Consider the following 21,305-nt stretch of genomic DNA (forward strand, 5'->3'; position numbering starts at 1 on the left):
GAGTGAATACTTTTGGCAATATAGTGTATATACAGTAATGTCAAAAAGTTAATACACCCCATGAGAACCTTTGTCTTTTTTAACATATTTAAACATATGGACATTTGAGCTTCATTTGAATGGTATTGAGAGATGGAGCTTATATAACTAAACAAATAAAACTGAAAATAACCTCAATTAGACGTTTCCTATAACCATCTACCAGTCTCTGACATCGACTGGGAGAAAGTTTTTCTTAATCCTTCATGCAGAATTCCTTTAGCTGTGTGAGGTTTGAGGGGTTTCTTGCATGCACAGCCCGTTTCAAATCACCCCACTGCATCTCAATAGGATTAAGATCCAGGCTTTGACTTGGCCATTCCAGAACTCTCAATTTATTTCTTTTGAGCCATTCTTTGGCGGATTTACTGGAATGTTTTGGGTCGTTGTCATGTTGCGTGGTCCACCTCCGCTTCAGCTTCAGTTTTTGGATAGATGGTCTTACATTTTCCTCAATCACCCTCTGATACAGTGAAGAATTCATCGTGAATTCTATAATAGAGAGCTTGCTGATGGAGTTTAAAAACTTCATCAGCGCTGCTGTGTCTTATCCACTCATACCAGCACAACACACACTAACACACCACCACCATGTCAGTGTCACTGCAGTGCTGAGAATCATCCACCACCTAAATAATACCTGCTCTGTAGTGGTCCTGTGGGGGTCCTGGCCATTGAAGAACAGCATGAAAGTAGAACTACAGAGTGCTTTTATATGGTCAGTGGAGCTGATAAAATGGACAGTGAGTGTAGAAACAAGAATGTGGTTTTAATGTTATGGCTGATCGGTATATATATATATATATATATATATATATATATATATATATATATATATATACATATATATATACCTCACTTCATATTGCTAATTAAGTGTAGACTGACAGATGTAGAGAAATAAAATGTGCACAAAGTCAAGGGGTTTGAATACCTTCTTAATTCACTTTACATTTTAAACAAATTGTAAAAAATAAATATAAATATGTGGGTTATAAATAAATGTATGGGTTATGTTTTATCACTGCTTTTTGCCTGGTCAAACTCGCGGTGGATACTGGGTACAATGCAGTAACACACACCCCTGACATGACGCTAAAACATCGCGCTGTAGATTTTGAATAGCAATAATAACAAAACGTAGCTCAATGTCTCCACCTAGTGGTAAATAATATTATACGGGCTGCGTCTCAAACCGCATAGCACTATTTTAAAGAATACCCTTAATTAGTGTACCGTGCGGTTTGGAACGAACCCAGACCTGGGTCATGCCCGCATACTACCGTACTAGATAGTATGTCAGTAAGAACGTATCAGAATTTTGAACTTACTGATAAAGAAGAGTTTTTGGATGTGTAATTTGACAGATTTATAGATTTTTGAATGAATAAATAAATAAAAGCAGCAGAGGTGTAGTGTGTACTAGCCTTGGCCTGGACTGACTGTGTGGTACTTGGTAATGGCACACTTTATACCAGGTGATGTTTTTATTTGCTTCTGTGCTAACAAATAAAACGTAAATTTTAAACAAGAACGTCAGGAACTTATGTTTGGTTTATGAACTGAATATATAACATGAGTTTAATAATTAATAACTTAATTAATAACTGAAAAGTGGTGTTTGTGTTTTTGTAGGTAAAATGGATGAACCGTTGACGTGCACAGGCCTGTATAATGAGAAGTATGCATGTGGAGATGCAGATTATCACTTTCCTATTGAGGATTATTTTCAACATTTGTACATTTATTACAATGATCATTTGGAGGTAAGTAGACGTTTTCTACAAAGCATGTTATTTTATTACAGTATAACGCTGTAGTTGTGTTGGTAAATATCTAAATGCTTATTTTTTATTTGGTTTTTTTTCCATTGCTAATAATACTACTAAATATTTTAAATACCTAAATATAACCCAACTACTTTTTATAGAAATTAGTCAACAATTTAGTTTCTAAGCCTGTTAAAATACAGCTGGGCTACATAAATAAAGTACAACTTTCCACCTAAAAACAAACCAACAATGTCCAGTTGCTTATGTTATCATTCTATTTTCAAATATACATTTTATTTGATTTTAGTGGAGACAGGGACAGTCACTAACAGAGCTTTTAAAGCTACTATTAACCTTTATATACATATATGCAGTTATAGTTGAAAACTCCAAATAAAAAATAGGGACTTATAACCTAATATTTTCTGCAGAGCTATACTTTACTTTAAATAAAGTCCTAATCAGTTAAATGATGCAATAACTCAATATATAATAAGCAAAATATTTGGTTAGTACTGCAATGTCATAATTATTTAACTACTACATATTAAAACATACTGCTAGTTTGTATGACCTAAAGTTGGGTTACAACATGATTAAACCATTTTGAACTCAATAACCCTCAATAACCTATAATTTGCTTTAGCTGTGATTTGTTGTATAAACACAACCCAGAGATTTAAGTGTTCAAGGGGTGTTGCAACCATGGTGAAAACTAAGAAGCTAAAGGTCATTTATTTACAAGAAAGACAATACAGTAGTACCTTGTTACTCGATGTCCCCTAAACTCAAAATCTTTGAGTCAACACCCTTCGTCCACACATTTGTACCTTTAAACTTGACGTGTGTGCGCGATCCCAGTTGCGACCCAGTTCAGTTACACAGCAGCATAAAATCATAACCGCTGCTTAGCTGAGTTTCTCTTCTTCCAATTGAGACCAAATCTATATCTCTGTGTTGATCCATTAGGGATATAATCCACTTGTTTTACTTCTTGGTGGTCATCTTGTATGTTTCCAGAATGTTTCCTGAATATTTCCAGAATATACAAATTCATATCCACCAAACTAATGAAAACTGGATAATTTATTCTCTCAATTTTCGCGGTAAAAAGCTGAAAGTGGTATTTTGTTAACTAAACTGTCACTTATACCTCCACAACCAATAAAGAAAGAGTTTTTATTGCCAGCTCACCTAAATGACACACATTGGAGAAATCCTAAAAAAAATAGCATATATTGCTTTGGATTAGAGGAAAAACTGACTGATGACTGATTTACTGAACCACTGAGCACAGATCCTTGAAGTTTGTACGCATTACATCATAATGAAAACAAATAAATCCTAACCACAGATAAAAGCACAGCTCCCTGATTCGATTCCAATGAATAATTCATTTGAAACGAGTCGTTTCTGACTGGATTTTACTCAGTGATTCAGTTAGATTTTTCCCAGACTGACAGAGCCTGACGGAGCTTTGGAGCCGAAAAGGCACAAATGTGTTGAATAATAACACTATTAACTACAAATAATTCATCTTGCATATTTTTTTCTGCGTGCGACTTGTGTGCGACTCGAGTCCCCATCTCTAATGCAGTCGCATTTTTCCCACATTCTGCCTTCATTGTCAGTGAAAAGGTCATTTCATCTACCAAAGTGTGAATGTGACTACAGGTGTGCAGCACTTGTAAGGCTAAAAGTGCATACCTTGGAGAGTTTAACAGGGATCCCTGACACCTATTCCTCCATCTCTTGTGCTAGTGCCTTGACCAGACAGTAGAAGTTGCTGTTGCAGGAGTGAAGGAGTCGTTTCTGCATTTGGGTTTTTCTCCCTTAGTCTGCATTCACTTGATATGCAACAAAAATGCTTTTGTGCTGGCAGTGCCATTGTTTCCTGTAGAGTGAGGTGGTGTCACTTACCCTGCCGCTGCACAGATTTATTGCTTTGATGCTCGTTTTTCAATCTGATTTAATCCAGTTTGCTGTAGATGAGAGGGTGGGTTGAATTGTGCCAGTTTAACCCTTGTGTGGTATTCGGGTCAAATTGACCCGTTTCAAATTTTTACAAGAAAAATGGTACAAGTATACATTCTTTCTATCTGAGACTCAATAGCCTTAGCTTATTTTCTGTGATAAACTAAAAGTAATTTAGTACACATGCCACTGTACCCCACACATTTACATCCTTCATATGGTCTTCGACACAAAGACACATGCCCACAGACACAAACACACACACACACACACACATTGTTTGTTTGTTTGTTTATTAGGATTTTAACGTCATGTTTTACACTTTGGTTACATTCATGACAGGACAGGTCATTACTCATTACACAAGATTCATCAGTTCACAAGGTTATAATGAACACAGTCTTGTACAATTTTGTATCTCCAGTTCACCTCACTTGCATGTCTTTGGACTGTGGGAGGAAACCGGAGCACCCGGAGGAAACCCACGCAGACACGGGGAAAACATGCAAACTCCACACAGAAAGGACCCGGACCGCCACACCTGGGGATCAAACCCAGGACCTTCTTGCTGTGAGGCGACATAATTTTACATTTTATTATAATCTATGCACAGAGAAGCTGCTTGCTCTCACTTTCCTGCACTCTTCACCCTCTGTCATGTGTCCACCTGCAAACCACATCAAATAGGGGGTGGGACAAAAGAGATAAACACCTCTGCATTACAGAGGTTGCTTTTTCCCAAGCACCACCCCTGTTGCTTGGGACTATGCCTCAGTTGTTCATTTGCATTTCATAATATAAAAGTGAAAAAGTTCAAAATAATAAATGTTAATGAAAACATTGTCCCACTTCATTTTTTTCCAGGATAAGCATGATTTATGACACCCAAGTCTTGAGTGTAGTGGATTTATAACGTATATTAAAAAATTGTAATTCAAACTTATGACCAAAAAAAATTAACACTTCCATTGTTAATTGTGTTCTAGTAGAGAGTAATGATTGTAATCATTAAACATATGTAACTCTATTGTTTGAAAATGAGATAAGGACGATATATGTTAATGGTTTATGAATTAATATTTTATTTCAAAATTGTTTTTAAAAAATCAAAATGTCCCGGGTCAGTTTGACCCGAGGGATACCACAGGGTCCCAAAAGTGAAGACCGCACAAGGGTTAAGTTTGTTACATTTGCTTTGTGGCTGAAACACCTCAGGTCACATCTATCAGAGCTTTCTAATAAAATCAATAGGATTTGGCAGAAAAATAGAAGTGGACATGATGCCATCTCAGTGTGGTATCTGTTGTTTACAATTTCAATAATGCTTTTTATGGTTTAAGTTGTCAAAGTTGTTTTCTTTAAAAATGATCAGTTAGTGCGGTGGCTCGGTGGGTAGCACTGTCGCCTCACAAGCAAGAAGGTCCTGGGTTCGATCCCCAGGCGGGGCGCTCCGGGTCTGTGCGGAGTTTGCATGTTCTCCCAGTGTCTGTGTGGGTTTCCTCCGACAGTCCAAAAACATGCAGTCAGGGTGTTACTGTGTGCCTTGCGCCCAGCACTCAACCCCCACCCCCTGTGACCCTAATTGGATAAGCGGTTAAGAAAGTGAGTGAGTTAGTGCAGTGGACTGTTATGCTAGACCACCACCGCTGAGACCCTGTTCGAATCTCGGCAGTGCTATTGCCCGACTGGGCGTCTGCACGGACATGATTGGCTGGATAGAGCCCTGTGATGGTTTGGCGTGCTGTCCAGGGTGTTTCTCTCTTGCGCCCAGTGTCTTCCAGTGGAACCGGGACTTCATGATGATATCAGTACTTGATAGAAGACGCATATATAAGCTAACATTAGGTAGCTCACAGTAAGACAAACTATAGAGCAGATTTTGGGAATTAAAAAAGACTCATTTCCTACCGCTGTTCCTCTTCTGTCTTGGACTAAATTAAGGAGTTACTGGTTAAACAGTGAAGTAGCCTGCTCTGTTAAAAAAATGTTGGACCATATATCAGTCAGTATGCCAAATTAAGGGTTTTTGGCTTTTAGAGCAGGAAAGAGTAATGGGGCGTTTTGTTTCTTGTCGGAGTCCTGCACAATGGGAGCATAGAGGGTGGATGAAGGGTTATTGTCAGCAAGTGCTGGAAAGTGAGCGAGTCGGAGAGATAGAGCGAGGTGGAGGGGGTGGCAGGGGGTTTGGAGGGGGGAGTGGCAGACAGACACAGTGAGACCGAGCCTGAAAGTGTGTGTGCGCTTGAGTAAGTGGGCTGTTGCTGGAAAATACAAGCAGAGACGCTCTCTGATTTTGCTGTACTCTCTCTGGTCGGGTTTTGATTTGCAACCGAGGCATGCTTGCATACTTCACAGAATTCTCACTGCCTACTCGGCTGCCTTCTGCCTGGAAGGAATCCAGCTTTCAGCACTGACATGGACCGAGCAGTGAGTGGCTCAACTCTCTTCTCTTGATCTCTGTTCTCGTCCTTTTTTGTCTCTGTCTATCTTGTAGTAACTTATTATTGCAGCCTTATAGATTATCTGCGTCTTTTTCTTTTTTTAATCTCTTCTTCTTCCCTTCTTCCCTGTCCTAATATCTCTGTGCTGTCCGGCTAAAGATGGTTGCTGGGAGTGAGGCCTCTGTTTTTAGGCACAGAAGCTGCTGTCAGCTGATCGTCTGGTCTAATATGTGTTGGTATTTTGAGTCTGAGCCGGGGGTGGGGAGCATATGCTGAGATTATTATGTACTCTCGTTCCTTTTGCAAGCCAGTGACTCCTTTTGGCACTGCCAGCGAGTCATTCCGTCCTCCTGCTTTGTGCAGTGGCTTGCTGTGTTTTTGCTTAGCCCGACAACCAGAGCTCCAGTACCTCGGCCTGCAAGACCTCCAGACCCCAGCGTTTCTCTTTATTATGTAATCGCTAATTATGACGTTTAGTCTGTGATAGTTTTGCGACAAGATTTCATGAGTTGGCCATATGTTTGTAATGTCAAGTATTTTTTACCTCCTGGCTTTGCTGCAAGCACCATAGTAATTATTGTAAGAATTTTGAGCAGAGCATGTTTACTGTGACTCAGTCTACTTTAAGTGGGTTGTCACATGGACTAGTAGGGGGTTCTCCTGCATGACACCTGATGTAAGGGCAAGTGCAGCTTTTCAGTTCACTTCTCCATCATAGCTTTCTTTTTTTTTTTTAGTATAGGAGTTTTGTCCTATACGCAGAGTTCTTGTACACTCAAGGGTTTTTATCTACGCTGATAGGACTTTATTGATCCTCTTGGGGAAATTAACTACAGGTTTGCATAAAGAAATAATAAGAAAAAAAAACTAGAAAATAAGAGAAGGTTTATTAAAAAAACTACAAAAAGGAACAAGAAAAGACAGAGCTGCTGTAATTGGCTGTCACTAGTGCAGCGCCGAAAGAATGACTTTATGAGATTAGAATATAGATCTTGGCAAACAATGTTGGCAGATTGGTTAGTAATAAATTACCAGTAAGCCTGTAGCGTTAGTGTTTTATGGCATTAAACTTTATGGAATGTTAAAAAACTTCGCCTAGCATAGCAGATATGTTACTTCTGAAGTCTAGTTCCAATGACCAGCATTTGCTCAAGCTAAAACAAACAGAAATGGGACTACATCCTAATCCGTCTCAGAAATACCAACATATTCATATATGCAGAAGTTAGTCTCCTGCTTAACTGGTTTGCCCACCTGCTTTAATGTCATTTATTCATTCATTTATGCCTGCTTTAATTGATTTATTCTTGTGATTTGGATTATTATAATCATTGTGGCTTTTGGGCCATATTTCCCCCAATCTATTTGTTACTCTTCTTGGGTTGCCACCTGACTGTGGTGGAGAAGCTTGAGCGTACCTATGAACCTGAGTGAAACTGCCTGGATCTATGCTTCCAACAGGTTCAGCCTTGACGAAAAGTAGGTTCCAAACAAAGAGCAAGTCTGTTTGATCACCCAGGTTTTTGGTACCCACTGTGAGAGTCAGAAGGGCATTGAGAAGTATATTACTGGCTCTTCAAAGTTTGCAACAGAAGGAAGATGCAGTAAAGCACAAGAGAGAGAATATGCAGTGACGTGCTAAACACGACTTCGTGTCAAGTGAGAACAGTGGAATGTTTAAGGTCTTAATTCACTCGCTTATCAATACTTGGTAGTGAATTGGAGACACTAAACATGATTTGTGGGTTGTCCAAGACTTAGTGGTCAGGCACTGGACAATTGAAGATTTTGGATGGACACACAGTGCTGTTCTCAGGCAAAGATGGCTGCAAACATCAGAGAGTTGCTTTCTGGGCTTACAATCAAGATAGAGATTGAACAATTCTACAAGGAGAATAAACATGTACTTGCAGTGATTCCCAAGCAGATATTTTAAAGCTGGACATGGATGGTCATGGTGTGAGAAACGATGGCTGTTAAACACTTGTGAATTTCTTTGCTGAAAATAAGTTGGTTATCACCAACACACTGTTCTGTCTACACAACAGACACAAATACACTTGGACGAGTCCAAATCAAGAGACTGGATTTCTGATTGACCACATCCTGATCAGTCAGCATTAGAAACAGTTGATTAATATCGCACGCACATGCATCAGGGCAGATTGTGACTGATCACTATCTTGTGATGTTGACAATGAAGCTCAATTTAAAAGAAAGCAAATCAGGAAGCCACTGCTGTTGGACCTTGACAACTCAAATGATGAGTTCAAGCAGCAATACCAAGTGGAGCTTCTAAGAAAGCAGTACAGAAAAACTGCAACAAATGCAAGGACTGGATTTCCAGGGACGGCTTTGAGTGTATAAGAAAGAAGCATGAAGTCCCCCAATGAATGCAGAAAACTTCTATGTTAGGGACAGAAGAGAGAAACAAGCTGGTTTGGATTCTTATGCAGTAAGCTGGAAGAAAATGCAAAGGAAGGCAGCAGCAGACCAGGTCCAGATAAAGAAGAAGCTCACCAAACCATTTCAGCCTTGAACTACAGCCATCAGGGACAAAGATAGAATAATACTTGTTGAACCAAAGAAGGTGTGTCAAAAATAGAAAGACTATGGTAAAAATTTGTATATTGGTAAAGATGAGAACATACAGATTGATGTTTACAAAAAGGAACCACCACCCTTGAAAGAAGAGATCAAGTGGGCCAAGGAGTGTGCTGAGTCTGGTTCCTCTCAACATTTCTTTCTGTAATTTTAAGAGAGTTTTTCCTTGCCACTGTCACCCTTTGCTTGTTCAACTGGGGTTTTTGGTTTGTTTGTCCTGGATGATGTAAAGTTTCTTTGAGACAATGTGGATGCTGTAAAGTTGCTTTGAGACAATGTGTTCCACTGCCTAGATAAGGTGGCTTGCTCCAATGGAGTAGTTTTAGGACGATTGCACTGGTCTCACATGTTAGCAAGATCCAACTCGAAGAGGAGGCTGGATTTAAAACTGTTGGACTTCCCATTCCAAAACCATAGGTATTAATACAGATTTTCTTAACACACTCCAATGAAAAAGTTTGTTACAAAATTGTATGAGGGGTTGCAATCCCAAAGAAGACTTTATACTGTTTTGTCGGTACTGTCATGTTCCACATGAAGAAATCAAATTTGGTTAAATAACTAATTGCAAAAAAATGCTTACTACAATTAAATGACCTTTTAAATAATTAGTAATAACTGAATCATTGATTGTGTGTCTCGCAGCATCCACTCAGCAAGAGACTAAACATTCATTTACTCTAAAGCTTAATTGCTCGATGAGTCAGAACACAAAAGCTACTATGGCTTTATTACTGAATTTAATAAAGAAATGAAACATAAGAAGATGATTCAGCCTTTAGCCTCAAACTATTTTGTTTATTTTGTGAACATTTCTAATTTTGCAGCATAGTGGAGTAACATGATTTGTACAATTGCCACTGTCAGTTCTTAATTTCGGGCCACAAAATGCAGACCTAAAATTGACCTTATGCTATCAATTTTACATGTGCAGTATCTAACATGTGTGTGTGGCTAACAGTTAAAAACTTTCTGTCTGAAATTTCATGCATGATCAGCTTTTTCACACATTGTATAGCAACATGTGCAACAATACAGGCACCATTGTTTTTAGGGACGTACCTGCTTATTTCAGTGAGCAATGTCAAGCCACAATCCACACCTTACACTTGTGTGGCTGGTCTCAGGGCAAGAATACCCTGGACAGGACGCCAATTAATCTTAGGGATTGCCCTCCCCAAACCTTGCCAGTCATGTCTGTGTAGATGCCCAACCAGCTGATAGCATTGCTGATATTTAAACCTGGATCTCAGCGGTACTGGGCTAGTGTAAAAGACCACTGCACCACCCAAGTGTCACAAGTATATAGAGTGTATATGAATACATAACAGTCGTATGAACAAGTTTGGACACCCCTGGTCGAATTCCATGTTGGAACAATGATAATACTGTAGTAATTTGTACATAATATTATTGTATCATCAGCTGACGCTTAATTTGAACTGAGCAGAGCTGCTGCAAGAGTGTATACTGCTGATTTGTGACTCCCTCTCACCCACTCTGTGTACATGTGCCAGTGTATTCTTTTATACTGATTTTGTAAAAATCACTGCAGTTCTAATCCAATCAAAAAATATTGATGTTGTAAATAAGTAAGTAATGACAGAACTGTTATGCATTAAAATCACAAACACTGAAGCTGTTTCTTATCCATGTATAGTCTGACTGCCTGTTCAGTTTTGCACACATGGTTCTGTGCATACATTTTATTATTTTTACAGAAATGATGTGGATTGTTTATATCATGTTTCAGTATAGATTATGATATATTTAGAACTGTTAAGGTAGAACTCTTGCTCTTGCTTTTATATTAACCACACTTATAATATCAGATGAAGATTTAAGATATGGACTGCACCTGGACGTTTTAATGAGCCTGTTTAGTTATTCCTTAAAATAAACTTTTTGCTACCTACTTCAAACAATCCACATGCTGAATGCTGAACTGGTTCTGCTGCTTTTTGTTCTGCATCACTGCCTCATTTACTACATTACACTGTGACCTATTACACATTACACTGTCTTTTATATTTTGATGGAATGCTCTAAACTTGTCTGGTATCGGCTAACTGTCGACTTATGATGATCAATTACAGGTTAAAAGAAATTGGCAAAATTTGCATCCCTTGTTGCTTTATCAAAACCTTTGTGTGTTTAAGCTCTAAGAGAAAATGATGGACAGAGTTTGAATAGTGACTGAATCATTCTTTCTTTCAGAGCCCCACAGACATGATGCTGCTGAAAAAGGAGCAGAAGGATGCTGAGCTGGATAAGAAGATTGAGGCACTGAGAAAGAAGAATGAGGCCTTAATGAAGCGCTATCAGGTGTGGATCAAATTGTTTGTATGTTTTTCTCTCTTTTGTTACACCATGGTAAAATGTCTGACAGTAATATACCTGAACTCTTTTCACTAACTTTTACATTTTAAACTTTAATAATCTTTGAATAATGGTTAGAGCAGTCTTATAGCAGATGCAGGCGAATGATCCACTGTGATGAGCCCTAACACGAGCAGCCAAAGGAGTCATCTTTTCATTTGTTCATTTCATTGACCAGCTGTTTGATTAAGAAATTTGTTGGCAGCTGTTGTAATAATTAATTTTAATAGATCTTGTTTTTCAGCTCTAGTAGCCACATGTGACTGTTTCCCTTTAACATCTGTTTATTGCATGTTATTGGTATAGTAGTTGATTGTTTTTAAAAAAAGAGTGGCCTAGAGTCTTCAGTTGGTCTTTAAAGCTTTTGCAATTAGTAAAAATAGGCAATATTGAAGCAGTATTCAGCATTTGGTTATGTAGCTTACAGGTGCTGTAGGAACTTGGTTCTTGACCACAGGCTGAATATTATTATTACAAGACTGATTGGTTTAAGTTTGTATGAACTTGTGCTGTCATCTTTAGGAGGTAGAGGAGGACAAGAAACGGGCAGAGCAAGAGGGAATGGCACTGCAGGGTCGAAAGGGCAAAGTTGAAGATCTGACCATCACCATTAAGTCCCCGACTGTAAGTGTTCTTTTGTATGTCTTTTATATACACAATTGAGTCACATTATTACGACCACCAGCTAATATCCAGAGTAACCATCGTGTGCAGCACGGACAGCAGCTAGACAGGCTGAGAGTGATTTAATAAGGTCCTGGTAGGTTGTCACAGCTGACTACAGTGCATCCCACAGCTGCTGGAGAGTGCGTGGAGAAAGATCCATAGAGCGAACACGATGATCGAGTTTGTCCCACAGATGCTTAATTAAGATCAAGTCTGGGGAATAAGGGGGCCAGGGTAGTACTTGGAAGTCTTGGTCATGCTCTTCTAGCTGTGTGACATGTTGCAATGTCTTGCTGGAAGATCCCATCCGCCCCATGGTACTTCTACCCATGACAGCAACGAGAGATGCATGTATTTTTTTTTTTATATGGAACACTCACCTACCATCATATTTGTATTTTGGAATGAATTTTTTAAATGATTTTATGCTTGTATTTAATAAGTTCATGCTGTTATAGGTTTTTACAATCTCCCGTGAAGAGAAAACTGACCTGTTATGGTCTTCATTCTCTCTGTCCTTTTACCTTGTGCTTAAGGAGAAGCGGTTGGTAACCAAGAAAGGCTCAGGAGACACAAGTCCCAAGGGGCTGCAGAACCAGACAGAAGGACCATCCAGCAGTTTCAGTGCTGGACGTGGCAAAAGGAGGCAGCTTCTAGTTACAGCACCAGCAAACACCAAGGTAAGCTTAGGACAGGGTCTTTATAATGTGTACAGATGAGGGTTTATTTAGAGTGTTTATTTCCACAACACTACTAAGGTTGGATATTACTGCTTTGGGCCGTGGGAGCTCAGTGGTTAAGGTTTATTTTGTATTTTGAATTTCTGTTCTTTTTCATTATATCATTAACACATACATGCAATGTGTTAACACTGTCACTTGGTGTGGCATGCATAATGAGATGGTTGCCAGGGTGTTATATAACTATATAACTATTTTAGATCCTGCACCATTCATGACAGTAGGGAAAATAATAAAAATAATATTTTTCTATATTTTCTTCAGAATATAAAGAATATTAAGATTTCTGTTTTGTTCTTATGCAAACAACAGAAATAATCATGTAAACACCAAAGCATTTGTAATTTTCTAAAAGATTGGGGTTGTCAATATTTTTGGCCATGACCGTATACACTGATCAGCCATAACATTAAAACCACCTCCTTGTTTCTACACTCACTGTCCATTTTATCAGCTCAACTTACCATATAGAAGCACTTTGTAGTTCTACAATAATTGACTGTAGTCCATCTGTTTCTCTACATACTTTTTTAACCTGCTTTCACCCTGTTCTTCAATGGTCAGGACCCCCACAGGACCACCACAGAGCAGGTATTACCTGGGTGGTGGATCATTCTCAGCACTTCAGTGACACTGACATGGTGGTGGTGTGTTAGTGTGTGTTGTGCTGGTATGAGTGGATCAGACACAGCAGTGCTGCTGGAGTTTTTAAATACCGTGTCCACTCACTGTCCACTCTTTTAGACACTCCTACGTAGTTGGTCCACCTTGTAGATTTAAAGTCAAAGCAGGTCAGAGCAGCTCATCTATTGCTGCTGTTTGAGTCGGTCATCTTCTAGACCTTCATCAGTGGTCACAGGATGCTGCCCACAGGGAGCTGTTGGCTGGATATATTTTTGTCGGTGGACTATTCTCAGTTCAGCAGTGACAGTGAGGTGTTTAAAAACTCCATCAGCTTTGCTGTGTCTGATCCACTCTTACCAGCACAACACACACTAACACACCACCACCATGTCAGCGTCACTGCAGGGCTGAGAATGATCCACCACCCAAGTAATACCTGCTCTGTAGTGGTCCTGGGAGAGTCCTGACCATTGAAGAACAGCATGAAAGGGGGCTAACAAAGCATGCAGAGAAACAGATGGACTACAGTCAGTAATTGTAGAACTACAAAGTGCTTCTGTATGGTAAGTGGAGCTGATAAAATGGACAGTGAGTGTAGAAACAAGGAGGTGGTTTGAATGTTATGGCTGATCAGTGTATGTATGATTGATTTTAAATAGGATTAAGCATCTGATCCATTCAGAAATTATGTGGTGTGTTTTACTTTGACAGTTGTTTTGTTCAGAAGTTGTTAGATTATTATTATTAAGCTAAACATTCATTGTTTTTCACCCATATTTAACAGCTGTGCCAATGGTTTTCAAACCCTAGGCAGCTCTCATTTTTTTATGACTAGATCTGTGTGGATCAGTGTTTTTGTTCCTAATGCTTTGTATATTGTTTGATTATTCCTGATTTTTCAGAAAGTTTTAGTAGAAAAAAAACCAATAAATGCTACAGGTTAAAAGGGACCATGTGCTTCAGCCCTTCTTAACCTGCCTTTGGTGTTCTTTTTGAGTTCTGATTTTAAGATGTGTCCTGCTGCTACAGGGGAAGAGGTCGGTCAGTGAAAGTGTGGAAAACAACAGTCCTTTCAGCCTAGCAGAGATCAAGCACTCAGCTGAGGGGGGTGATGAAGGGGATTCTACTGCAGAAAAAAACAAATGCCCTAATGCCAGAAGAGCCTCACAAACCAAGGTAAGGTGTTTTTCAAAGGGTGTAGATTGTAGCTTTTTGTCAGCGATGTGAGTGTTTGATTAAATTTACTGCGCAGTTGCAAATATTCAACCTCCCTCACTCTAAAATGTATTATGGAGATAAATGTTGGTGTAAAATGAGATGCAGAAACAAACAGTAACTTTAAATACAGTCCACAGTGTAGTAAAAGTAAGGCTGCTTTTACATGGTAAGCCTTTTGCACCATGAGGCTGGGCGCATAATGCTGCTTACTGCAGCGTTTAAGCCTATCACTTGAAATGCAGCAAGGATGTACCACTCAGCAGCAAGCTTAAAAAAACTAATGACGGTGTGTGAGAGAAAACCGGAGCTCTCTGAGAAAACCTACGCAAGACACGGGGAGAACATGCAAACTCCACACAGAAAGGACCCAGGCCGCTCCACCTGGGAATCTAACCCAGGACCTTCATGCTGTGAGGTGACAGTGCTACCCACTGAGCCACCATGCCACCAGAACGCCTTTATTTGTCACATATACATTTACATGTGTACAATACAATGAAATTCTGTTTCCGCATATCCCAGCTTGATCGGAAGCTGGGGTCAGAGCGCAGGTACAGCCTTTCTACGGCGTCCCTGGAGCAGACAGGGTTAGGGGCTTTACTCAAGGACGCAACAGTGGCTTCATAGCAGAGCCTTGATTTAAACTGACAATCTTCCGATTGATAGCTCAAAGCTCTACCTACTAAGCTACCACTGTTTGTTAATTCGAGGGATTTAATTATACTGAAGAGCTACAAAGCCTAGACAAGTTATTCCAGGATGATGAAATTTGCTAGGCAAACCACATTTCACATCTCACTAGCTGCTATGCCATATTTGTGCTCACAATGCCCTTCTAGATATAAGGTCAAACTCATGGTTCATGGTTATGTGAAACATTAAGAATCAGTTTCTCTCCACCATTTATGTGCTTCATTTTTATATCATATAAACAGTTTCTCATTGGTCAAAGTTAGTGGCAAACTGGGTCACAGTTTAAACAGATTGAATGATAAAAATGAGTGTCAAAGCAGCAAATCTGAGCAGCGCTGAATGCCTAATGTAGCGCAGTGGCAAGGTAAGCAATTCTGCTTTACTTCATGGGAAGCTATGGACGGTCTCCTGTCATTGTCGGGCTCCCACACAGAGACACGCTGTGTCCAAACTAGTCTCGGACATTGCATATCGACCCCTTCCTACCTCCATTTGGGTTTGTGTGGATGCCCAACCAGGTTGTTGGTTTGGCTGGGATTTGAGGACACAGGGTCAAAATCCTCAGTGGTTTGCTAACATGCTAGACCAGTGCACCACTCTTCCCTGTCATTAGTGCACAGAAGTTTTGTGTAAATGCACTGAAATGCAAAGCTCATTACAACGTTCTGTTCTGGGATTCTTAAAAGAATTCAGTAGAAATTGTCACCATTTTCTTACTCACATGTCTTATCTTTTGTATTTGAGTTGTATTTTGATTACATGCTATGAAGATTTGTTTGGGTGCCTGAGTACCAAAGTGCATTTACATTTTTTAAACACTTACTATTTTTTATTTTTATTAATGTTTCAGTCTAGTGGAAAACATCAGTATTTCTTTTGGTGCTGCCTTTGCTAAGCCAGCCAGTCAGCAGGATGCACATAAAGGCCCAGACACTATAGTCACAAACATCCGTACTGCACCCTTTACCCTTTACTCTACATCCACTCCCTCCTTTATATATTACCCACTCCTCCATTTTTCAGTGATCTCAGTATCTGACTCTCATTCCTTTTTTCTTGGCTTGTTTCTCATGCCCTGTTTGCTTGAATAAATATCAGACATGAAGACACGACACTCCACTATATCCAGACTGTTGTGCACTGGGCCAGTGTTCCTATAACCAGTTAATGCCAGCACATTCAATGGCTGCACTGTTGAATATTCATCAGGGTTTAATCGGTGTTGTCTAGACACTGCTCTAGAGAATGCTGTTGTTCAGCTGTTCCCAAGCATCCTCCTCCTTTCTTCCACAATTACAAAGCCTAGACATTTGCCATGACATTTTGGTTCTAATTATTATTTTTTTTCAAAATGGAATACACGCAGGACAAAATGGGCTTAGAAGCCGAATACAGCCAACACTGCCTGATTTATAATACCTTCTTATAACATGCACAAGTTAAGTTGCAGACAGGCGAGTGACAAATGATGGACAGACAGTTTATTCTGTAGGGCCCAACCAATATAATCATTTTACCACAGCTAATGATAAAGATTTTAGAGATGTAAAAAGACCAAACAAATCAGAATATTTGCCACTATCATTAAAATGGTCGAAAACCCAACATAAACCATAAAAATATGTATGTGTATGGGAGCCTATCCCAGCTTCTCAATGGGCGCAAGGCACACAGTAACACGCCGGTCCATCACAGGGCAGACACACATACACACACACATACACACACCCATTCACCTGTAAGGCAATTCAGTGTCTCCAATTAACCTGCCTGCATGTTTTTGGACTGTGGGAGGAAACCAGAGCTCCCTGAGGAAACCCACACAGACACGGGGAGAACATGCAAACTCCACACAGAACAGACTCACGCACAGAAAAGACCCAGACCACCCTGCCTGGGGATTGAACCCAGGACCTTCTTGCTGTGAGCTGACAGTGCCACCCACCGTGCCGCCCAACGATTACACCTATTTTGGCTAAAACGCATGAATTCAATAACTCGAACGGGTGTCTTGTACATATAGCACATCCATACTGAAATATCGGTCACTTTGTATTGCTGTACACTCCAGGGTAGCTTATTAGCACAAGTATGATGCAGTTTTAGAGTAAACACAGGCAGTGCAGCATTGCTCCTTTCTCCTAGCTGAGTCAGAGGCTAGATGGTAGCGCTAAAGGTGATTTTAGGGCTCTTGGCGTGGGTAGAGTAAGAGCGCTGATGCACAAAGACACAGCCAGAAGAGAAAAATAGCTAGATTGAGTGGCTGATTGGTCATTATTCTCTCTTGCTCTCACTCTCTAGTGCATTGTTACCAGAATAATGAACTGTAGGTTTGTGTTGTAATTAACATTTAGCTACACTTTGTTTGTGAAGGATAATTTATGCAGCATCAAAGAGAAGTATGGTGTGTGTGTGTGCTACTGCTTAAAAAATGTAGCATATAGTTATCAATGTTTCAGTATTATTTGATCCTCTGAGTTTTACATTTACATTACATTTACATTTTCAGCATTTAGCAGACGCTTTTATCCAAAGCGACTTACATTACTGTGACAGTATATTGTCTAAGCAATCAAAGGTTAAGGGCCTTGCTCAAGGGCCCAACAGTGGCAACCTGGCAGTTGTGGGGCTTGAACCAGCAACCTTTCAATCACTAGTCCAGTACCTTAACCACTAGGCTGCAACTGCCCTTATGGGTTTTCTGGGTTTTACTCATGTCCAAATGTTTTTGTGGTGTTTCAGTAGGAACTCCTCTTGTCCAGTTGAGGGCAGCATAATCCTGTTTACAAACGTGCCTATTACTTTAAACTCTTATGTAATATGTGTTATGTAATATTTTTTACAGTATATAAAGGGGGCACCTGTTAGTTTTGAATTGTTTTACTATTGCAAATAAGATTTAAACACCTGAAGAACGTAGATTTACTTTAAGTGAGTCAAAGCAAGTGAACCAAAATACTGCATCTGAAAAACACAGAGCTTGATTTGTTTACATTCCTGGTGCCATTCATTATATTTGTAATTATGGTAAACGTGTAGCAATGTTTAGTAGGCATTTAACAGACGAATCTTTGTTACTGCAGCTGAGATTCTCATTTTTGTGCCTGTTTATTCAGGTTGGAAGAAAGCATGAGCTGAAGAGCCGGGGTGATGGGGCTCATCATGGATCCACACAGTATGATGGCTATTCACAGGTAAGCGTTCTGTGTTAATTTTTCAAACTAAACACCAGAAAACAGTAACTAACTAGTTGCAATTCTGCATGCTGTATATTATCGTCAGCCAGAATTGCTCTGCAGATGCAGAGGTCGCATTTTTGCATTTCCCTAATCTACACCGACGAGGGTGAAGTGAATAACACTGATTATCTCTTCATCACGGCACCTGTTAGTGGGTGGGATATATTAGGCAGCAAGCGAACATTTTATCCTCAAAGTTGATGTTAGAAGCAGGAAAAATGGGCAAGCGTAAGGATTTGAGCGAGTTTGACAAGGGCCAAATTGTGATGGCTAGACGACTGGGTCAGAGCATCTCCAAAACTGCAGCTCTTGTGGGGTGTTCCCGGTGTGCAGTGGTCAGTATCTATCAAAAGTGTCCAAGGAAGGAACAGTGGTAAACCGGCGACAGGGTCATGGGCGGCCAAGGCTAACTAATGCAAGTGGGGAGCGAAGGCTGGCCCGTGTGGTCCGATCTAACAGACGAGCTACTGTAGCTCAATCTGCTGAAGAAGTTAATGCTGGTTCTGATAAAAGGTGTCAGAATACACAGTGCATCTCAGTTCGTTGCGTATGGGGCAGAAAAAAGGGGGACCAACACAATATTAGGAAGGTGGTCATAATGTTATGCCTGATTGGTGTATAAGTAGTTTGACTTTAGTTCAATACGCTTATATTTAACATATAACAGGCACACAATTATTTTCGGTCATTACGGGTAATCTGTCACCACAAATGATATATGTGTATTAAAGGAGAAAGTGATACCAGGCACAGCTGCGAACACTTGAATTTAAACACCATAACACTTGAATTTAGAACCATAACGACTTTTTTAGGACCCCCTGAGCAAGACCCATAACTCTCAATTGCTTGCACTGTATCAGTCACCACTGTAAGACTCTTGAGACAGAAAAAGTACTATTAAAATGACGTGAATGTAATTTAAGAAGCCTGAAGCTAAACTATGGATTGGTGCTCTGTCTAGCGTATTTATGCGTTGTGCCCAGTTGTGTTCCCACGAATCTTACAGGGCTTCACATCATTTTATTGACTTATTCATTTATTAGGATTTAAACATCATGTTTTACACACTTTGGTTACATTCATGACAGAAACGGTAGTTACTCGTTACACAAGAGTCAGCCCTAGTATTCAGTGACTTTTTATTTGATATTTTAACGTATTTTTCAGTTAATTCATTGACATTAAATAAAAACAAAGCTAATTAATAGGAGCAGGAGCATTTCCACATAGGAATTTGGTTTCTAGCGTTGGTATTTTTGGTAAGCTGTGGTCATAATTAGCTTTTTGCAGCATTGTGATTAATTGTGGACTTATGTCGTGTACAGGGAGTCGCACTATGTCTCCATGTGAATCCTCTACCACAGCAGTTCACACAGCAGGTCTCTTCTGACCTTTCCTCCTTCAGCTACCATAGAGATTTAAACTCAAGACCTCTGTGCCACCCAAGAGCCCTACATGTATATGTTTTTAATAAAGTGACCAAATATCCCTCCACACGATATTTATTTTAGCATGTACAGCAATACATTTTTGTTATATTTAAAAGACATTGTGTGTAAATGTGAAAGAAATGTGTTTAATGGATATTTTTTATATCACATGCCTCTGTGTCTTTGTCCCGGCTTTTTTCGAGTATCGTAGTTGAAATTTACATTGAAAGTTAGTTTGGTCAGTGAAAAAAAGACTAGATTTTATTTGTACTTCAGTTATATCACTTAATTCAAGGTGATTTAAGATTCAAGAGATTTAACAAATCACAGATTGTTGTTGGTATCACAGATTCAATCACAGCCCCGAAGTGTCTCAACTTCTCTGGGAATTGGGTTTGTATTTGTTGGATGCAAGTACACCGATGAGGCATAACATTATGACCACCTTCCTAATTTTGTTTTGGTCCCCCTTTTGCAGCCCCATACACAGCAAACGTGATGCACTGTGTACTCTGACACCTTTCTATCAAAACCAGCATTAACTTCTTCAGCAGTTTGAGCTACAGTAGCTCGTCTGTTGGATCGGACCACACGGGCCAGCCTTCGCTCCCCACATGCATCAATAAGCCTTGGCCGCCCATGACCCTGTCGCCGGTTTACCACTGTTTTTTCCTTGGACCACTTTTGATAGATACTGACCACTGCAGACTGGAAACACCCCACAAGAGCTGCAGTTTTGGAGATGCTCTGACCCAGTCGTCTAGCCATCACAATTTGGCCCTTGTCAAACTCGCTCAAATCCTCACGCTTGTCCATTTTTTCTGCTTCGAACATTAACTTTGAGGATAAAATGTTCACTTGCTGCCTAATATATCCCACCCACTAACAGGTGCCGTGATGAAGAGATAATCAGTGTTTTATGCCTGGTCAGTGTATATTTGCATATTACTCTCAATGAAGAGGATGATTAAAGAGATACCAAAATTCTAATTGTGACAACCTGGAATTCATATCAGTCGTTCAATTACAGATGAATTTGTGGCGAAATCAATCCTTATGCTGTTGTAACAAGTCTACTGTATCTCATTCACTATGGTTGATTTGGTGCATTCTCCTTTCAGCAGAGCGAGGGGTCTGATGCACTGTGCAACCCTGACCTCAACATCGCCACGTCCAGTGAGGAGCAGCTGGAGTACCTGCGGTGGAAACAGGAGCGGGAGCTTATCGACCGAGAACGTGTAGCCCGTCATAAAAACTCTCAGGGTCAGTGGAGGAGAGCCTGGGATCTGGACAAAACCGAGTTTATGTAAGACCTCGCCGTCGCTACCCCCGCATGATTTATGTTTTCTGAATGCCTTATCTACACACTGTCTACACATTTGTCTTGTTCTGAGTCTTTTCCTTGTGTTGTGATTTCTCTTTCCATGTGAGTACTGCTCTAAATGATAAATATGTTTTTTGGTGGAAGCCGGCTGTTCTGTGC

At 39.9% G+C, this 21,305-nt stretch overlaps 1 protein-coding gene across 3 annotated transcripts; it reads left to right on the top strand.

Annotated features, from left to right (window-relative positions):
* The first annotated feature begins 1,338 nt into the window (after positions 1-1,338).
* On the top strand, positions 1,339-21,289 carry LOC134325541 (coiled-coil domain-containing protein 9-like). Of its 3 annotated transcripts, none has more exons than XM_063007778.1 (8): positions 1,339-1,517; positions 1,675-1,805; positions 11,048-11,155; positions 11,732-11,833; positions 12,412-12,555; positions 14,269-14,415; positions 18,267-18,344; positions 20,944-21,289. In XM_063007778.1, the coding sequence occupies exons 1-8, from the start codon at positions 1,499-1,501 to the stop codon at positions 21,130-21,132; spliced, it is 918 nt and encodes a 305-aa protein (XP_062863848.1). In that variant the 5' UTR covers positions 1,339-1,498; the 3' UTR covers positions 21,133-21,289. The 3 variants fall into 3 exon arrangements, with proteins under 3 accessions (XP_062863848.1, XP_062863849.1, XP_062863850.1); XM_063007779.1 differs by having other exon boundaries at positions 20,947-21,289; XM_063007780.1 differs by lacking the exons at positions 1,339-1,517; positions 1,675-1,805 and adding an exon at positions 6,044-6,212.
* The last annotated feature ends 16 nt before the right edge of the window (positions 21,290-21,305 follow it).

The sequence above is a fragment of the Trichomycterus rosablanca genome, chromosome 13 (genome assembly GCF_030014385.1).
Source record: "Trichomycterus rosablanca isolate fTriRos1 chromosome 13, fTriRos1.hap1, whole genome shotgun sequence".
NCBI lineage: Eukaryota > Metazoa > Chordata > Actinopteri > Siluriformes > Trichomycteridae > Trichomycterus > Trichomycterus rosablanca.